Below are 13,999 nucleotides of genomic sequence, written 5' to 3' on the forward strand. Positions count from 1 at the left end.
AATTCTAAAAAACATTTTTAAAAGCCATACAAGTCAAGTTCAACAATCTACTCAAAGATAATTAGACATCTAATTAATACCTTATTTAACCCAAATTAAAGAAAAAAGCCAATAAGTATTCGTATATAAAAAATTAGAAAGCATTTTAGATTCATTCAAGTAATTTGCTCAGGGTAAACAGTTTTGAATAACAAAATAGGTAAATCATCATGAAAATATCATGGCTAAGAATTTTTTCTTATTGTTTCTAAGACAAGCTCTTGTATTCATACACAATTTTCTTATTGTTTCTAAGACAAGCCCTTGTATCATACACACTGAAAATAATTTATGGCCACACAAACTCCAAGCAAGTCTTTTTATCACAAAATCACCTTTTTTTCTTTCATTTGCAAAATGAAAACTGAAAGTGAAAGCAATTCTGAATTCAATAGAAATTTACTACTCCAAAGGTCTATTCCAATTGCAAAATACAAAAGAAAAACATGCATTAAATTCATAAATGATTTTTGCGAGATCAGTAAGAGACTCCAAACAGGTTCCAATAGTTGCACCAACTTGCAACCCAACACACTTGAAAGTTTGCCACGGTCCGGGAGAATTACTCTTTGGCTACACAGATGAGGAGAATTACTCTTTGGCTACACAGATGAGCTGCTTGCCGACATTCTTCCCCGAATATAGCCCAACAAAGGCAGCTGGAGCAGAATGCAAGCCCTCGTGCAGGTCTTCAACATACACAATCTTCCCCTGCTTGTAGTAACTAGTAACGTCCTCCACGAAGCGTGGGAATAAATGCAAGTAGTCACTCTGCAGGAATCCTTGCATCTTAATGCGCTTTGATATGAGATTGAACACATTATGAATTCCTTTGGGTTCTGAGAGGTCCTGCTCAGAAACCATCCCACAAATGGCAATCCGACCATGAACTCTCATGTTGAGAAGTGCTGCATCGAGCATGGCACCACCCACGTTATCAAAGTAGATGTCAATGCCTTGTGGGAAATACCTAGATCACAAGAAGTTGGTTGGGAAAGCATTTAGATTTTAGAGAAACTGTCATTTGTTTATGCACAACAGATTCTAAATTTGTGTCAGCATCCATAGCATTGCAATTATCAACACAGCAAAAAAATTGAAATTCAGTATATGTAGACAGTAGCATGGTAGGTGGAGGCATCGTTCAACAGAAGGGCATAAATTGGGCAATTGCTATTGGTTGCCTTCAATGCCTTGGACATTCTTGGTTTGTATAGGAAAAACATTAGAGCCTCACTCAGCATTTCCTAGTTAACAACATTAACACTGAGGTTGGGAATAATGAGCCTTTGATTTGCACTTGTGCACATTTAAACAAAATACAGAAATCCAAATCCAAGGCCTCAAGTATGTGTTCCCAAATGCTGCATAAATCTAGGTCTTTGAAGGCATAAAAGTTGGATATTAGAACTGTGGCATATTTAAAACAGACTTATACTTGGTCTATTCTCCTATATTGGAAAGGATTGAGTGAAATAAAGGGGTTAAAAATATTTGGGAAATCAAATAAAGCTGTTAACAGTGTTCGATAGATTGGAAAATCTCATCACAGCAATAAGTCTCCCTCTCTATATATAGGATATGTCAAATACATCAAAATGATCACGTAACTCATGTTTACGAACATATGTAATAATAATAACCAACAGTACTCCCCCTCAAACTGGAGCATAGATATCATATGCGCCTAGTTTGTTAGAAATGGATTTACCAAGCATGCTCGAAGATTTAGTAAACAAATCAACAAGTTGATATTCGAACTTCGCATGAATGGTTGCAATGAGCCTCTGCACAAGTTTCTTACAAACAAAATTACAGTCAATTTCAATGTGTTTTATCCTCCCACAGAAGACCGGATTGGAGGAAATATGAATAACAGCTTGACCATCACACACAACTCCATAAGATGATCTCATTGAAAACCAAGTTCTTCCAACACATTCTTCAGCCAAACCAATTTAGATGCAGTGAAAGCTTTGGCCCTATACACTGACTCGGCACTTGATGAGCCACCACAATTTGTTTCTTACTGTCCTAAGGTAACAGGTTACCACCAACAAACACACAATACCTAGGGGTAGATATCTTGTCATGACCCAGCCTATTTTGCATCCATGTACCTCTAAAAACATGTGACCCCGATGCTGTTACAAAAGACCTTGCCCACCTTTAAGGTATCATAAGATAAATGACAGGATCCTAGTGATATGTTTGGGGAATTAAGAAACTAGTAGACAATACTTATTTGTGAAACATATGTCTAGTTGAGTAGGTGAGGTAGTTCAACTTCCCAACAAGCCTCCAGTATCATCTAGATTCAGCCAACAAATCACCCACATCTTGTACCAATTTACTGTTAGGATCCATTACTGTATCAACAGGTTAGGATCCTAAAAGTATCTAAAAGATTTTAGAGTATACTTCCTATGGTCCTTATATGAGATCTGAATGGTTCTATGCCTAATAAGTATTTCAACAGTCCCAAATTCTTCATCTTAGTACACAAACAACAAGATCCTACGAGTGGCAATATAACAATAGAAAACAAAGTGATCTACAGCACATCAATGAAACTGCATTAAACCGACCAAACCATGCTCTAGAGATTACTTCAAATCATATAAGGATTTGTCATGATGAGCACCAATGCTAACTCTTTGTGAGCAACAAACCTGGGTGGTTGCTCCATATAGACCTTGTCCTAAAAATCACCATGTAGGAAGATATTCTTCACACCTAACTAGTTCAAAGGCCAATGAAAAGTGGTGGCTAACAAGATAAATAGTTTTACAAATGCAAGTTTGGCAACCAATGGGATTGTGTTAGAATAACAACTCATACACCTAAGTATACCATCTAGCAACAAGGCAAGCCTTCAGGAAAGCCACAGAAAATTGCTTAGTATAGTTTTCTTGCAAGGCACGCATCTCTTCAACCATTGCAGCCCGCCACCTAGAGTTAGAAAAGGCTCAAGACAGAGATTTAGGAATGGAAACAATGGATAAAGTTGTTACAAGACAGTAATACAAGGGTGACTTTGACATTCTCAAAGGAAGTTGGATCATCATATAAGGAAACCAAAGGCGTAACATTAAAATCTCAAGGAGGCTTTCTTCCTTTGAGCCATTGTCCTACGTATACCTACAAATGAGGATGACCTAACCTAAGCAACTAAAAGGATTCAATTGAGATAATGGTTGGGCTAAGACAGTAGGTCATTATCCAAAAGATTAGCTAGAGGAGAGCACTCACAAAGAGCAAGATCAAGAAATTAGAATTATATGGCATGGGCTCCAAGAAGAAAACGTAAACACGGATAAATAAATGATGCAAAGTAGTATTATAACAGTGACATCTCTTTTAAGTACAAGAATAGCCCAAAATAAAAAAATATAATAGATAGCACGAGGATCTAAATTATCGACTCTTGGGGTTAACTGATGTACAAATGACGCACCCAATTATACGATGAGGTGGTGAAGACAAAAATCCAAGAAGAGAACCAAACAGGATATTCTACCACCAAGGACAAAGAATAACATTATTTGGTAAGAGAGCAAGCAATGAACACGACATCACCCCAAAACACTTATAAGAATATTATACAACAAGGTATGGGGGACTTTGGGGATATGTCTGCTTTTCCTCCCTAAGATTCCATTTTTCCTGTGGAGCATGGGCATGAGATGAGTTAGAATTAGTCATATAGGTAGTGAATTGAATACTAAAGTAGTTCTCGGCATTATCACTACAAGTATTTTGGTAGGTAAGCAAATTGATTCTTTTTTACATGATCTTTTATTAAATAACTCATAATGATCCTTTATTTAAAAAAGCCAAGTCATCCTTAAGTAGTCATACACAAAAATCACAAAAAAATAAAACTAAAAATAAAAATAAAAATAAAAATAAAAATAAATAAAAATAAAATCATAAAATCAACATCGAAGCAACACGACTAAGACCCCCAAACATCATAATGAACAACATGAAAGGGCTAATTGCCTTTATGTTGACTTGGGAAGCAAATGAAACATGATGGTGCTTGCTCAACTAACAAGACTCAAAACGCAAGACTAGATGCAGAATTTAAAGTAACTTAACTGTTTTAACTTGTCCAATGAAGGATGACCAAGGTGACAATAATTTGAAGTGGTGTAGCAGCAATCTGAGTAGTAGAAGGAGATAGTGACTCAAAGTAGTAAATTCCACTAACGTAAATTCCACTAACCTTCCACCAATCGTCTTCCTCATCTTCAAATTCTAAGTGACAACAGAATGAGAAAAGAAACTTAAGGATCAATTTCTTAATATTGTGATCGTAACAGACATAAGATTAGAGGGAAACTTAGGAATTTACAAAATGGAAAAGAGAGACAGAAGTAGGATTTACTGTCCCCATTTACTTAATTATAGTAGTGGATCCATCAATAAGGGTCACATAAACTAAGTTTTCAAAATACTGGGGGTGGATAAGAAGTTGGTAATACCTGTCATATGGTTAGTAGCAACTAAACCTATAACTCAAAGACTAGTGAGAGAGACGCTCGATGAGAAGCACGCAGTAAGATTACCTATATGAGCAAGAGATGAAATGGGATCAAATGCATGCTAGAATGTCTGATAACGCAAGAACTTTAAATGCTTTTCCTTCAAGACAAATATAGTGTGTTGCTCTCCAATAGACACATCTATTAGAATGGAATCTATGATGACTACTTTGGTGTTGCGTGGGGGCTTGAATTAAAGATCCCCATCAATTGTCATTTTTTTGAACAAACAAATTTCAACCCAAATGAATATGTCAAAAATAAAAAATAAAAAAAGGGAAGAGAAAGCAAAAGTTTTCTCTAGGACGTGCCACTTTGGGCAATCAACCGATCTTACCTCCATATCCTTTGATTGGCGCCACCCATAAGCAATCGACTCGCTCTCTTATGCAATCGACCAACTCTGCTAATTTTCAAATTTTTGAGTTGTCCTTCAATGATTGATTGAGAAATTTGGACTGACCATGTACCTCAATGATATCACGTCAACCTCCGACATTGGCAATTGGTGGTTGGCAGTTATTGGAAGTTATTTTTTGAATTTGAACTCTGAAAATTTCAAATTCAAAGAACCCTTTCCCTTCATTCTATTGGAGGTCTATAAAAGGACCTCTTGGGGGAGAGATTAAGGCATGTCCAAATGTTTTTTGTAGGGTAAAAAAGGAACTTAGGTTGAAAGAAGGAAAAGAGAGAAAGCCACACACATCTTCTCTTGAAAGGGGATTTAGGATGTGATTTGAAATGAGGGCGTCTTCCACTTGATTTACAAAGGATTATTCTTCAATAAGGTCAAGTACCAAATCCTCTACTTCATTTATTTCTACTCACAAATTTTGGAATGTTGAGGCATGTTGATGATTATTTGAATATTGTGACCAATGCCTCATGATTTACAAATAGTAGAATATGTTTCTACTTTGATTGCATAGAAAAAGGCATGTTCAGCATCAAAATTGCATGATTATGCAGAAGTGTACATGTAGGGAGTCGACCAGCCCCTTGTCTTTTTGAATAAGTAGTCGTTGGCTACAAGCAATCAACCAACCTCTGCAAGTGGTCGACTGTCAAATCCCGAGAGTGCTAGTTTCTACACTTTTCCTTGATTTCCTCGAGGATTTCAAGTGTTCCTGGGTCTTTACACTTGGAAGGGCACATTTGATTGAATTGGATTGATATTTATGTAGAGGTTTTCATGGTTTCTCCACAAAAACCAACCTTTTTCATAAAGAAAATGAATTTGTGTGATGTTTTCATAAAAACTTCCATGATTTTTGCAAAATTTTCAAACCATTTTGGAGTCATACATCCATAATGCGGTGTTTGGGTGTCCTCCAATCTTTTTAACAAAACGTTAGGGCAGTTTTGTGATTCTCCCTCCAAAAAATCCACTTTCCAAAATAGGTTTTATTGTTTTCCTTCCAAAGAAACCAAAGCATCTTTTTGAAAAATTTAACTTTTTAATGAACCATACAGGACGTGGCTGTTGAATGGATCAAAAAGCCTCTTTTCTAAAAAGGTAATGAAGAGCTTTCAAGTTGAGTTTTATAATTTTCCTCTCAAAGAAACCAAATCATGCAAATTCAAGAGTTTCTCAATAAAACAACCCAAAAAAATTTTTGAACATTGAAATTAAAATTTTTTTTTTTGGGAACTACAGATGGCATGATTCCTTTTTATATGTAACCAGTATACTTTGTAAATACAGCCATACCAAAAAAAAAAAAACCAAAAAGTTTCCCTTTCTTCTTTTCTTTATTTCAATTTGTGTATGTTTGTATGTTCATTTTGAATAGGCATTAAGTAGTGGGATTTTCATGAGATTAGGTCCTCTGTATAGATCCTAAGAAAATCTTTCCAAAGTGATTAAGGGTTAGTAAATTTCTAAAACAAATAAGAAAAAATAATAAAAGCTTGCAAAAGGGCAATTGATTGGCCTCTGAAGGCGGTCAACCACCTGGTTCTTCAAAATGATTTTTTAAATGTTCATTCAAATTCCAACTATTTCTTTCAAAAATTTGCTTTCAAAATGGGAGATACACATAGACATACACACAAAAGGTAAGCACAGTAACCATTCATAGAATGGATGTTTTAGGATACTAATTCTTTGAATTCCAATAAAAAAAAAAGATTTAAAGTATTACCTTCCCTATTCAAAAAAGTACTCTTGGACCTAATCTCTTTTAAAAAAGGTTTTCCTTTATTTTGCTTTTTCAAAATTAAAATAGAGTGATGACTCCATTTTATAAAATAAATAAGCAAGTTAGGGAACCAATAGTTTGGTTGTCTACATTTGTTGGTTTGTAAATGGTCACCAAATGTTGGCAACCCAAACGGGTCTTCAAAACCCGATGTTGACAATCCCAACACTACTCAATCATGTGACTCCTCATCCACAACGAGTACACTTACTTTTTTTGGGGGGGGGGGGGGGACTTTTATTGCGTCCATCTTTTCCTCTAGATCACTCAAACCATCCTAGGAACTTCTGCTACTACTTGTCTAATAGCCAAAACCAATTTATGTAACAAATGCAGGTCAAAATACCTAAACTAGGCATTAAGGAATGGATGATAGAGGAGGTAAACATCAGCAAAAGATGGCATTCACCAATTCCAAGGGACTGGACGAGTTAAAACTCTAATTTCAAACCCGCAACGACTCAAAAAACTAGTATTTGATATCTCTGCCTTGGTATCGCATGAACATCAGTTGTTATGGGTTGCACGATGTTAAGATCCTTATGAATGTGCTTAATCTCAATGAATTACTTAGTGGCACCCATGTCTCCCTATTGTAGCTAAAAGTACTTCAGAGAGAGATCACAAATAACATGGTCCTAAATCTCCTTGCATACATCCAAATGCGTTCGCATTCATGCAATCCGTGATCCCATCAAGTTTCAAAAAAGGAGACGAACAATGGGTTGCACCTATGCTTCTTGCTATTTGTCATAACTCGTTCAGGTTAAAAACAAGTGTTTTGACTTACAAAATCCTATCAAATACAGCTTCACAGCTTTAGACCACAGCCTATAATTACTCGTATTCAACTTCTTGGTTGTAGTCTATGGTGATTTACGGAGAAATAAAGGAACTCCATTCCACACACACACAAACAAACCAAGAAAACATCGGAACAAAATCACAAACATAATGACACAACACTACCTAAGCCTCCAATGAACAGCTACCAAAGGCAAACAACCTCCAACTGTACCAAATGATCATTAACAAAATGCCACTCATGAAAAACTAAAAAAATTGGATCTTTGAACTAAATCCATGACCTAAAACTTGATAACATGGTCTAGAGAGGAAATCAAACCATGTGGAACTTAGATCAAACCAAAAAGGGAGCCATACAAAGCCCCACATGCCTCAGTGTGGAGTTGGAGCCATTAGCCTTCATCCAACTGACAAGGAAATCTAGGAGGACCTATAGCAATGGGAGTTCACAGCTTTACTAATGTTTGTTGGTGGTTGTGGAATTGATTTGAAAATCTCAGGGGTTTTTATGTCTCTGAACATGTACCATAGTCTAGGAACTTTCTGGCAACTATGGTGTTCTTTAACAGCTGATGGGTCCATTTCAAGTATGTGGTGGTACTCACAACCCTCCTATTGTAAACATGTACACAGTTATGAGGTTTAGGACTCAGTTTGGCAGTCGCTACAACACTTATGGTTTAGGTCTGAAGACCATCCCTAATACCATGCTAACAATGTTCAGTAAATTGGAAAATCTCATCATAGTGATAAGTCTCCTCTACTTATAGTATGTGTCAAGTACAAGATCGTGACTGTTAACATCCTTACCAACTTATGCTTAATAACATCAATAACAATAGAAAATAACATTACTCATCTTTCTTATGTCCAAATAGTGCCTTTGTATAAGAAAATCCCGTTGAAGCCTAGCATTTCAAATTAGTTCAAAGACTTCGTCCATTTTTGGGTAGGTAGGATTGTGAGTGACAGTAGCAAGTGGCACTGATAATGGTGGTGGTGGAAGTAGTAAAGTATGGTTATGATGCTAGGTAACCCCTTAAGATGCAATATACTTTTGTTTCATTTTTAAACATGTTTATACAATTAAGTTTAAATTTTTAATACTTAGAATTATCCTTTTTGCCTTTAAGAATTCAATTGTACAAAAAACCAATTATGTTTTCTTATTAGATAGCTTGTTTAAAAGTGAGACCAAACAAACCCTAAAAGTTATATTCTTGTTTCTTCACCATGCCATTTATGGTTGATCATAATGTTACGACACTTAACACAATTTTGATCATAATATTTTCTTGGATTCTGAGTTATATTTTTCATTCCACATAGCCCCCCTTGAAGGAAAGGATAGGTATTTCTTTAGGATGGGAGCTGTCGAAAATTGAAAAGAGTTATGTATTGATCTAAACATTACATGTGAATATATACAACAATCCTAACATTCCAAAAAAGTAAATTAATAAATCAAATCCCATGATTTATGGGACACCCTAACAGATTAGGAAATCCCATGATTTATGGGACACCCTAACAAAATAGGAAACTTAGCTGTATAGGCCTAATTCTAAGGATACAATCTTTTATTAAAAGAATATCCTAAAATAGCTAGCTAATTATACATGGTTTTCCCACACTCCCCCTCAAGCTGGTGAATAGGTATTCTCCATTCCTAGCTTGGAAACAATAGTTTGGAAAACAGAGCTACTCAACCCTTTCGTAAGGACATCAGCAAGTTGACCATGTGTAGACACGTAAGGTATACAATTCAATCCACTCTCCAACTTTTCTTTGATAAAGTGTCTGTCAACTTCAATGTGCTTCATTTGGTCATGTTGTACTGGGTTATGAGCTATGCTGATTGCAGATTTGTTGTCACAATAAAGTCTTATAGGGCCATCCCACCTAATCTTCAAATCTTCAAGGATGATCTTCAGCCAAAGTAGTTCACACACCTTGAGCCATTGCCCAAAATTCAGCCTCTGCACTCGATCGAGCTACACACTTTGTTTTTTACTTCTCCATGTCACAAGATTCCCACCAAGAAAGGTGCAATATCCTGAGGTTGATTTTCTATCAACAATTGATCCATCATAATAAGCATCAGTGTATGCCTCAAGTACCAATCCTCCATTTCTTCTAAACATGATACCTTTCCCTGGTGTTCCCTTGAGATACTGTAGTACTCTATGGGCTGCTTGTAAATGAACTTCCTTCAGGCTATGCATAAACTGACTAATCACACTCCCTACATATGCTATATCTGGTTGTGTGTGAGACAAAATAAATGAGTCTTCCTACCAGGCGTTGATACATTTCTCTGTCTACTGCGACATCCTCCTCAGCTTTTCCTAGTTTAAGATTAGAATCCATGGGAGTACTTGTTGGTTTGCATGCTGTCTTGCCAGTTTCCTTGAGAAGATCTATAACACACTTCTGTTGAGAGATAAAAATTCCCTGCCTAAAGTGAGCAACCTCAATCCCGAGAAAATACTTCAGTCTCCCTAACGCTTTAATTTCAAACTCTTTAGCCAAATATTGACTCAAGACCTGTTTCTCCTTAGCATCATCTCCCGTCACTATTATGTCATCAACATACACTTGAAGGACTATAACTTCCCCTGAAGAAGAGTGTTTAATGAACAATGTGTGATCCCCTTGACTTTGTTTGTATCCCATAGCCAACATAACTCTTGCAAATCTCCCAAACCACGCTCGTGGTGATTGCTTAAGGCCATACAGTGCCTTTTTCAATTTACACACAGTGTGAGTAGCCAAATTCTTCCCATATCCCGATGGAACTTGCATATAAATCTCTTCCTCTAGTTCCCCATGTAAGAAAGCATTCTTGACATCAAATTGTTGCAACTCCCAACCATAATTAGCTGCTAGTGATAATAATACTCTAACCATGTTCATCTTTTGCAATAGGAGCAAGGTCTCTAAATAATCAATCCCATAGGTTTGAGTATACCCCTTGGCTACCAACCACACCTTGTATCTCTCAATCGACCCATCTGCCCTATACTTCACTGTATATACCCACTTACAGCCCACCAGTTTCTTTCCTGCCGGTAACCTCACCAACTCCCAAGTCGTGTTCTTTTCCAACGCCTCCATCTCCACATTCATAGCTTGTCTCCATTTTCCATTGGACAAAGCCTCAGATAATGTGGTAGGAATGGTGATGGTATTTACGCTTACAAGAAAGACTCTATAGGATGGTGAAAAATTCTTAAACAACAAAAAATGTGCAAGAGGGTACAATGGTTGCTTTGTGCATTTTCGAGTTCCTTTCCTAACGGCAATTGGAAGGTCCTGGTCATCATTATCAACATGAGATTCAGTTTCATCTTGCAATGGATGGTTAATAATTGTTACCTCATTCAAACGATTTGAGTTGGACTCTTGGACCTGCATTGGTTCAAGAACAGCCATCTTCCTTCTTGTGAACACCTTGCCAAATAAGGTATTTCTAGGAGCAGAATCGGTCTTTTCTTTGGGTTCATTTGGTGTTTCAAGCACAGGTTCAGCAAAACTCTCAGGTACACGGTTGGAACAAGATGAACAAGGAGGTATAGGTATAGGGTTCGAGGTTTTAGGCATAGGAATTGATGGCAAATCAAGAAAAAAATCTTCCTTATCTTCCCTAGTTGAATTCTCCCCCTGAAGATAAGGATTAGTGAAATAAGACTCTTGTTCATTGAATGTAACATCCACCGAGACATAGAATTTCTTTGACGGAGGGTGGTAACACTTGTATCCTTCTTGAGTCGAAGAATAGCCCACAAAGACACATTTTAGAGCCCTCGGATCTAATTTCCCCCTGTTGTGACTATGAACATGGACAAATGACACACCCAAAAATCCTAGAAACAAGGTTGTTTGTAGTAGTTAGGTCTAGGTAGAATGTGGAAAGTATGTCCATAGGACTCTTGAAACCCAAGACTCTTGAAGGCAAATGATTTATCAGATGAGTGGCTGTCAGAACTGCTTCCCCCCAAAAAACCTTAAGACACATTTTTTTGAAACAACAAAGCTTTGGTTTTTTCAAGGAGATGGCCATTTTTCCTCTCTGCTGCCCCATTTTGTTGTGGGCTATTGACACAAGATGACTCATGTACTATTCCTTCTGTCTGAAAATATGGGGTAAGAATTTGATTGAAATAGTCCCTGGCATTATCTGACCTAAACCTTTTGATATTGACCCCAAATTGGTTTTTGATCATGGAATAGAAATTTTGGAACACAATACTAACATCAGACTTATGTTTAAGCAAGAAAATCCAGGTAACACTAGTGCAATCATCAATGAAAGAAACAAACCATCTTGCCCCAAAAACATTAAAAAGATGGACCCCAAATATCACTGTGAATAAGATAGAAAGGAATTGAGCTTCTTTTGTAACTAATTGGAAAAGGTACATGCTCGGTTTAGCAAGTTCACATACCTCACACTGAAAGTTTTCAACATCTAAATCCTTAAACAAGGAAGGAAACATAACTTTAATAACCCTAAACGATGGATGTCAAAGTCGGCAATAATGAAGTAAAATTTTTTCTTTATTGGATAAGACAAACTCTGACATAAAGGAAGAAGATAATCTGTCCTTGGTCATGTGCAACTGACTTGGTGTTTCAAGATAGTAAAGGCTATTCCTTTCCCTAGCACGTCCAATCATCTTCCCCAAATCCTTGTCCTAAAATATACAATTACTACTGTCAAAAATCACATTACAACATAAATCTTGAGTGAGTTTATGTATAGAGAGCAGATTTGTGGACAATTTAGGAACATGAAGGAAATTTTTCAAAGTTACTGATGGTCTTATTTTCACATCCCCAAAACCAGCTACAATAGTCAAGGATCCATCTGCTATGGCTATTTTCCTACTGCTTGGGCATGGAGTATAGGTTGAAAAAATATTTAATAAATAGGTCATATGATTGGTTGCTCTAGAGTCCATGACCCAAGAGTTGGTAAAGGTTTTATCTGAGACATTTAATCCAATAGAAGATGGAAGCTCACCTGAATATGCCAAAGAACAAGTACCTGGAGATCCTTCAGGTTTTCCAAGATTGTTGATAAGTGATCTCAGCCTCTCAATCTCTTCTTGGTTGAAACTACTCAGCTCCTACGATGTCGATTCACCTTGTGGTCCTACAGCAATGTGGACTTGTCCATTGTTCTGTGGTTGTCCTCCTTTTTGGCCCCATTCTCGGCTTAGAGGCTTTCCATGAAGTTTCCAGCATTTTTCACGGGTGTGACGAGACTTCTTGCAGTAAGTTTACCATAATCCGTCACGATTTTGGGTTTTCAGCTGGCCACCTTTTTCTCCTTCAAGTGTTGCTCCTCTCTCCATGTTTGTGGCTGATTTATTGTTACCACTAGCCACCATAGCTGAACTATCAGTGATTTGTGGTTCAAGCATCAACCCTCTTCTACTTTCTTCACTTCGGATTATAGCCACTACTTTGTTAAAGCTTGGAACCTCCGGATTCCCAAGAATCTGTATCCTCACTTGATCAAATTTTGGATTAAGTCCAACCAGAAAATCATACACCCTATCTTGTTCAATAAAGGCCTTTAGATCCGCTGCATCATCGGAGCATTTTGTTTTTATCACCCGGTAGTGTTCCAATTCCTGCCACAAGGATTTCAGTTGATTTGCATATTCAGTGACTGTTTTATTCCCTTGTTTTGCAGCCATAGTTTTTACCTTGACCTCGTAGACTTGTGCTGCATCATTAGCTTTGGAATAGGTTTGCTGAATCGCATCCTAGATGTCCTTTGCAGTAGCCAAAAACATGCACGTGTCACTTATTTCTGGAATCCTGGAATTCCACAACCACGCCATGATGAAAGAGTCTTCTTCATCACATGCTTCAAACTTAGGATCCCCTCATTTAGGACCTATACCCGTGAGATGGCTAATCTTTCCCTTGCCTTTCAAAACTGCACGAATGAGTTGAGACCACTTAAGGTAGTTCTTTCCATCTAACATGTAGGAGGCATGAATATTCTGCAATTCTCCTGCTTGTTGGGGTCGGATTACCTATTCTGATTGGGCTGTAGTAGTAGTCTCCACGATTTCTGACATCTTGAAGGCTTGAACAATCAGCTAATCAATGATGATGTCAACCGGAAGCAGAAATGATGATGACGACTGGGCAAAAGTGAAACCCACAGAAGAGAAAAATTGGCAATGAAGGCAAACAGAAGTTTTTAAGGCTTTGACGAAACAAGCCCTGTTTGGCAGAAAAAGAGGTGCACGAGCTCAAAAAATATAGAACAGAGGTCTGCAAAAACGGGAAGAAACCAGCAATGAAGGCTGAAAAAAAAAAAAAAAATTGAAACCCTAAGGAGCCTAATTTGGCTCTGATACCATGTCAAAAATTGAAAAG

General features: G+C 37.2%; 1 protein-coding gene across 1 annotated transcript in view; it reads right to left on the reverse strand.

Moving 5' to 3' along the window:
* Positions 1–356: 356 nt before the first annotated feature.
* Positions 357–13,999, reverse strand: part of LOC131153562 (2-alkenal reductase (NADP(+)-dependent)) — a 30,142-nt gene continuing 16,499 nt past the window's right edge. The window contains exon 5 of the mRNA XM_058105950.1: positions 357–1,009. Within this exon, the coding sequence (XP_057961933.1) occupies positions 631–1,009 (379 nt within the window). The 3' untranslated portion in view covers positions 357–630. The remainder of the gene's footprint in view (positions 1,010–13,999) is intronic.

Source organism: Malania oleifera, chromosome 4 (assembly GCF_029873635.1).
Source record: "Malania oleifera isolate guangnan ecotype guangnan chromosome 4, ASM2987363v1, whole genome shotgun sequence".
NCBI lineage: Eukaryota > Viridiplantae > Streptophyta > Magnoliopsida > Santalales > Ximeniaceae > Malania > Malania oleifera.